Source organism: Phalacrocorax aristotelis, chromosome 12 (assembly GCF_949628215.1).
Source record: "Phalacrocorax aristotelis chromosome 12, bGulAri2.1, whole genome shotgun sequence".
NCBI classification, from domain to species: domain Eukaryota; kingdom Metazoa; phylum Chordata; class Aves; order Suliformes; family Phalacrocoracidae; genus Phalacrocorax; species Phalacrocorax aristotelis.
In genome coordinates this window covers 2,020,449-2,026,448 of record NC_134287.1, presented here as the reverse complement: position 1 = coordinate 2,026,448, position 6,000 = coordinate 2,020,449, and the positions used below count along the sequence as shown (strand labels likewise).

Below are 6,000 nucleotides of genomic sequence, written 5' to 3'. Positions count from 1 at the left end.
GAGGCGGCGCTGGGCAGGGTCCAGGCAGGAGGGCTGGGCAGGAGTCGGTGGGGCCGTGCAGAGCCAAGCCGCGCCGAGCCGCGCCGGTGGGACCATGCCGTCCTACACGGTCACGGTAGCCACGGGCAGCCAGTGGTTCGCGGGGACCGACGACTACGTGTACCTGAGCCTGGAGGGCACGGCCGGCTGCAGCGAGAGGCACCTCCTCGATAAACCCTTCTACAACGACTTCGAGCGCGGCGCGGTGAGTCCCGGCGGGCGGGGGGCGACCGCCCCGACACCCCCCCCGCCCCGACCCCACCGGCGAGTCCCGGGGCTCCACGGCGAAGCGCCTTCGGGTGTCTCCCACCCCGGGGCCAGAGCCCCAGGGGCTGCCGCAGGGGCTGTTTTAGACTCCGTGTCCCCACGGCCCGTGCCGGTGCTCCGGAGCGGGACCGCGGGGCCGGGGCGCCTGCGGCCACCCCCGCCCGCCGTCAGCCGCATCCTCCCCTGGGGCCAGGCCGGGCTGTGGCCAGGCAGCCGTGGGGAAGGATGGGGCACTTTGGTTCTGGCTTACAACGGGCTTTCCGATTTCCTCGTGTTTTCCTTACAAATAGTGAAAAAAAAGATGCTTCCCGTTTATAGGTGATGTTTAGGGTCAGCATTTACTTGTAGTCAGAGCCCTGATATCTCCAAAGAATTAAAGAGGTAAGAGCTTCCAGTGGGAATTATGATGCCTGCCGAGGGAAGCGTGTCAGGCAGCTTCAGTGAAAGCTGGAAAACAGCATGAACGCATGAGGGTGAGAATGAAGTTAGGACTGGGCTATCAGCTATGCTATTCTTTCCAACCCTGATTGCTGCTGTGTGTTGTGCCCTGTCCTCTCCGTGGTCTTATCACAGTATCCTGGCTAGCCATCTGTAACACTTATCCTCTTACACTCTTATAATGCTGATACTCTTGTACACTTATTCTCTGAGCACTGTTTTAGCACGGCATTATTTATCTGCTTATTGTCTGCTGTGAAAATGATCGACGCAGGTAATTTTTTTTCCCCTCCCAAAACATGTATTTCATCTGGAAACCTAACTCACAGTTTCCAGAAACTCTGATGAGATTTAAGCAACTTCGAAAGTTTTAATGAAGTCCTCGTAAGTCACTTTGGAAATGAGACCTACCACTGCATATACAAGCAAGGCTTCACTGTCACGGTGCTGCTTTGCTTTTAGGTCTGTTTCTTCAGTCATGGGGTTCACAGCCTAAGTTAGGTATCTGGTCTCTTGTGTATTAGACATCTCAGATATAGTTAGCAGAATTCAGCGTTTTGAGTAAGTGTTGGTGGAGAGTGTAGATATCGTCTGCAGATACTTAGAGCCGATGTTCTGAGGAGATGCTCTGGCAAATTCAGGTGTGGGTACCTACCCGCCACTGCCGTTGAAGTTACTTTCCTTCATGATTAAACATTTATTATTCTAGAACCTTGTTATCTGAATCTCCTGAATGGACATCCAGGATCCTTCCTGCCTTATCTGGTGAACAGTCACATATTTTAAGCAAAGATTAACAACATTAGCAAGAGAGGTTGAAGAAGACCTCAGACTGTCCTGCAAGCTTAGGGTTAGGGTGCTCTCCCAGGAGGGCTGAGCCCTGCCCAGCTGAGGAGGGGTCTCCAGCGACCAGGCAGTTTGCTTTTATCCCTGGGCTACAAAAGAGGGTTTCACTGTCTCTGAGAGATGGCTGTGTTGGAGAACCTGGTAGTACTCCGAACACCCGACTGGACTGGATCCTGTCACAGGGAGAAAATGCGATGATGTGAGCATTCAGTGTATGCTCAGCAGTAACTCCTGAGCTGCTGTGGGACCAGGTCCAGCAGGAGCAGAGGTCCTGCGAGCACTGGACCCCACTGGGTGGGGAAGCGCTGAAGGAGGCTTGTGGATGTTAGTAGCACTACAGCAGAGGATGTGTGCACCTAAAAGGAGTACTTATGTATCCTTGGGAAGGTAGCTTTTAGGCACCTTCGGAAGTCCTCACCTGGGTCCTAGAATTTTATATAAAATGCATTGTTAGCTAAGTAAGCTTTCTGATGCAGGGGCTGTCTTCTTTTTGGTCAAACTTGTTTCCAAGTGCAGAGGTTCCTGACTAAATCCAGATGACGACTTTTCCTCCTATCCAAATTAATTATTTCTGTTAATTGATATATGTTTGATACTACAAATACGCAGTCAGATTTTTCAGCATGTATTTATTGCGGAGAATGGGAATAACTCTGTGTTCCATGAAGTGTCTAGCTCATTGGACACTTGCAGTACGATGTGCTAAGTTTTGTTGTTTGAGGATGTTTCCCTGGGGAGTGCAGTGTGGTTCTCCAGGAACCTGTTCAGGTCACATTATGCCCAAACCACTGTGAGTCTTACTAATAACACTGTGCAAAGACAGAAGGAAGGAAAAGAAAAATACCAATATGGAACCAGAAAAATAAAACTGAAGCAGGCCAAAAGACTTTCCGGTTGGTTTGTTTGTAAAATGTAGCAATTGGTTTTGCAGTTCTGCCTTTAGTGTGTCTTTCAATATCATCTCTATCAATTTTCTTCTTCTGCAAAGCAATTCAATTGTGAGCACATTTGCAAAGAAATGCACTTTTTCAGTGGATGACCAGAATTTTACAGTATTGTCTTGTAAGGCTATGTCTACCGTTGGGCCAGGCTCAGTGGTTGCATTATCCTGGTAACGTCTTTATCTGAATTAATGCAAATTGTGCCTATTACTAGGTATGATGGATGAGGGCTTGGGCCAGTTCTCAGTAAGAGATTTGCATGCCAAATGTTGATTGAGGGAAAGGGACGTGGAGAAACCTGAAGGGATTTGCACAATGGTAGCTCCGTTGTAGTTTTTGCCTGGCTTACTGCAAGTGCTGGGCTCAGGCGATGCAGAAGGCCATAGCTGCTCGTCTTTACTCAGTGTCTTTTGAGTAAGTTCCTGTTGGTGACAAGCGATTTCAAAGCAAGTGTTACGGTGTCACTCAGTTCTCTGTTTTCTTCCTGTTACTTCTTCATCTGCTTTTTGCTTTTGTTGAAAGAAACGCACTCACAAGCATTTCTGGATGGGAAATATAGCTCTTTCCACTTAGAGCGTTGTGCTTATAGAAAGGAGGCATGGTCTATTTTTGCAGTATTAGGCTAGTCAGTAGGAGTCTTTCCTCAAAAAGAAAAAGCTTAGGTTTTGTCTGAGAGTAAATTGCTTGAACATGCAATTCAGGATGCTACAGGAGTTTGGACAGTCCAATAGTGTTCATTAATTCCATTCTCTCACTCTGAACTCAAACTGTGTCAAAACTCCTGGCATCTCTGGCTCACTGTGCAGTCATCAGGGATGCCGTGTGTTTACCAGGGGACCTCGTGCAACAAATGCCATAGAAACCTTGAGCAACCAACTGTCAGTTCTTACCTGGACCTTGTACCATCTTTGTAACCTGGTACACCTTTACTGAATTGTCATCTCAGGTGAGCCCGTGGCATCGCTGGCTTGGAGGCAGCGAAAGCGGGGTGAGACATCAGGAGGGAGCCCTCACTTTAAGAAGTGCCATTAAAATGGGAACTGTGATGGTCATAGGAAGATTAAAAACCTTCAGGAGCATTTAGGCTAACTGAACGTCATTTTGGCATTATATCAACAGTGACTTGTACGACTATTTTAGGGCTCTTGTAATATTAGGAAAGAGATTGTTAACAGAGGAAAGAGTTTCTTCCAAAGATTCACTGACAATGTGACATTTCTACCAACTCTTTGGATCTGGTTCACATTGCTCTTTAATTAAAATCTTAGATGTGTGTATACATATAGGTGTGATAGTATAAGAACTATAGAAATGCATATGTGTAAATGATTATTTTTTTTTTTTAATTAAATTGTTAGCTGAAACTTTAAAGGAGATTAATTTAAAAAATGCTAGTCACGTATCTTGGGCAACAAGGAGTTGATGAGAAGATAAGACTAATTTCAGACTTTCTGTGCCATACTAATCACTTGACAGCAACAGGTTTTTGTGAGGACTTGAGCTAAAAATAATGCAGTACGTTTCCCCTATCCAGACAGTGTCTTTAGTCACCTTATTCTTCCTCTGTACACGACAGTTGACCTAGGTTTGTGGTTTTGTTCGGACTGTGTCTCTCCAGGGTGGCTACTTCCAGCTCCTGACTGCCAAATGCATCAAGATCGTGGTAAAATTGATAGAATTCATTTTGTGTTTTAGTCGCATAAAGAGGTGCACAAGCAGGAAGTGGCTGATTTTGAGATACATGGTATGACAGCCTGTGACGAGGAACTCTTCTGCAAAGTGCTATCTGGTCCTGGAAAGACACATGAAATTGCAGAAGTACTGACTCAGTGTGAAACCGGAGCCTGGTAAAGAGATTATTGACACAGTTTTTATTGAGAAAACCAGAAGCTGCAGGGAAATGGATACGAAATAGAAATGGTTCGAGTGCTGCCTATTTCTGGAAAGAAGATTTGAAGAATAGAAAACAATTTGAGCGTATTATCTACATTTTCTAGCCATCACCTAGAATTCTCTGTGCCTCTTGACGAGAGTGAAGCCAAGAATACTGGACGTGGGGTGATAGGCAAAGATCAGGGTGGTGGTTGGAACCAGCATTGTGGGAGGGAGGAATCTCCATACACTTAACCAGGAGCAGAGGGGTATGTCCTACAGTCACTGACTGTCATAGCTGTGGCACAAGGCACCATTAACGTGATTTCTGAGAAAAGCCACTCAACATTTCACAGTCTCCACAGCTGGTTCAAAATCAAGAATCATGAAGGGAATTAATTTACCTTTACACGTTATCCTTTTAGCTGTTCTGGGATAGTGGGGGGGTGAAGGGGTTGAAGACTCAGCAACATAAACTTTCAAAAAATATTTAACATTAGTATATTTATTGGCTCTACAGAAAGAACTATTTCTCCTCTGCTGTGGAGATGCAAGGAGAACTGACAAGCATCATTTTAATATGTTGGTTGAAATCTCGGCTCTGTGATCTTCATCTCTCAGCTCACATCCTAACAGGCACATGCTGTCCTCCCAAGCTCACCAAGGACTGCCATGCTATTTGTGAAGCAGTTTGTTACCACCTGGTGTTTGGGTGTGCTATTGACACATACATTGCAAATTTTTGTTTAAGACATGATGACTTTCTAAAAGAAACAGTTCCATGTCTTTTGCTTTAATAGGCATGGGGAGAAAATAGCTCAGACTAAGATGAGTCTGTTAAGTCTCAGAAAATCAAAATAAGCACCGTCCATGCCCATTTTAAATATTTGAGCTACTTGTTTGAAGAAATGCCAATATCCTTGTTAGTATGAAACAGCCTCATGTGAGTTACAGTGCAGCAGTCATGGCCTGACAGTTTCAAAGTTGATTGAAGAACGCCTTTGGAGAAAGGCAGGCGAGGACAATGTTTCGTTGTATGCAGGATGGACTTCAAAGACTAATTTTTTGTTTGTTTTTCTCTGGCTTCTGTGAGTCAATTAGATGTGACCAACTTCATGAAAGCTGGTATTTTTATGTAATGGGTTATGAGAGAACTGAGGTCTGTCATCCCAAACTTTCATGGACAGATAGATTTCTTCATCCCAGAATGATCATCACAGCTCATAATTCATGGATAGCTCATAGAAAAAGGTACTTTGCATCAATAATGCAACCAAGTGGGAAACTTGGGTTAAAAAAGGAGTGGAAGGGATGCCAAGGGATCCTTCTCATGTGTGTTCTTCCAATCATATGGGTGCAAGTTGCTATGAATCTTTCTTTTTTAACAGTTTAAATAATAATTGCCATTTGGAGGCACTTAAAAATTACTTTTTTTTTTCTCCTTTCTCCTGTCTGGAATTTAATCTTTCTTGACTTGTAAGTTTTGGTCCTTATGTGGATTAGCCTTTCCCTAGTAAGAAAGAGACAGTAACAGTGGGCATATATCAAATGCCTTAGGAAGGCTAAGAAAGTGTTCCTGAAAAGAACAAGCAGAGTG

The 6,000-nt window shown here is 44.9% G+C and overlaps 1 protein-coding gene across 1 annotated transcript in view; it reads left to right on the top strand.

Moving 5' to 3' along the window:
• Positions 1 to 6,000, top strand: part of ALOX5 (arachidonate 5-lipoxygenase) — a 33,812-nt gene continuing 27,812 nt past the window's right edge. Inside the window, exon 1 of the mRNA XM_075107646.1 lies at positions 1 to 244. Coding sequence (XP_074963747.1) covers positions 95 to 244 — 150 coding nt within the window. The 5' untranslated portion in view covers positions 1 to 94. The remainder of the gene's footprint in view (positions 245 to 6,000) is intronic.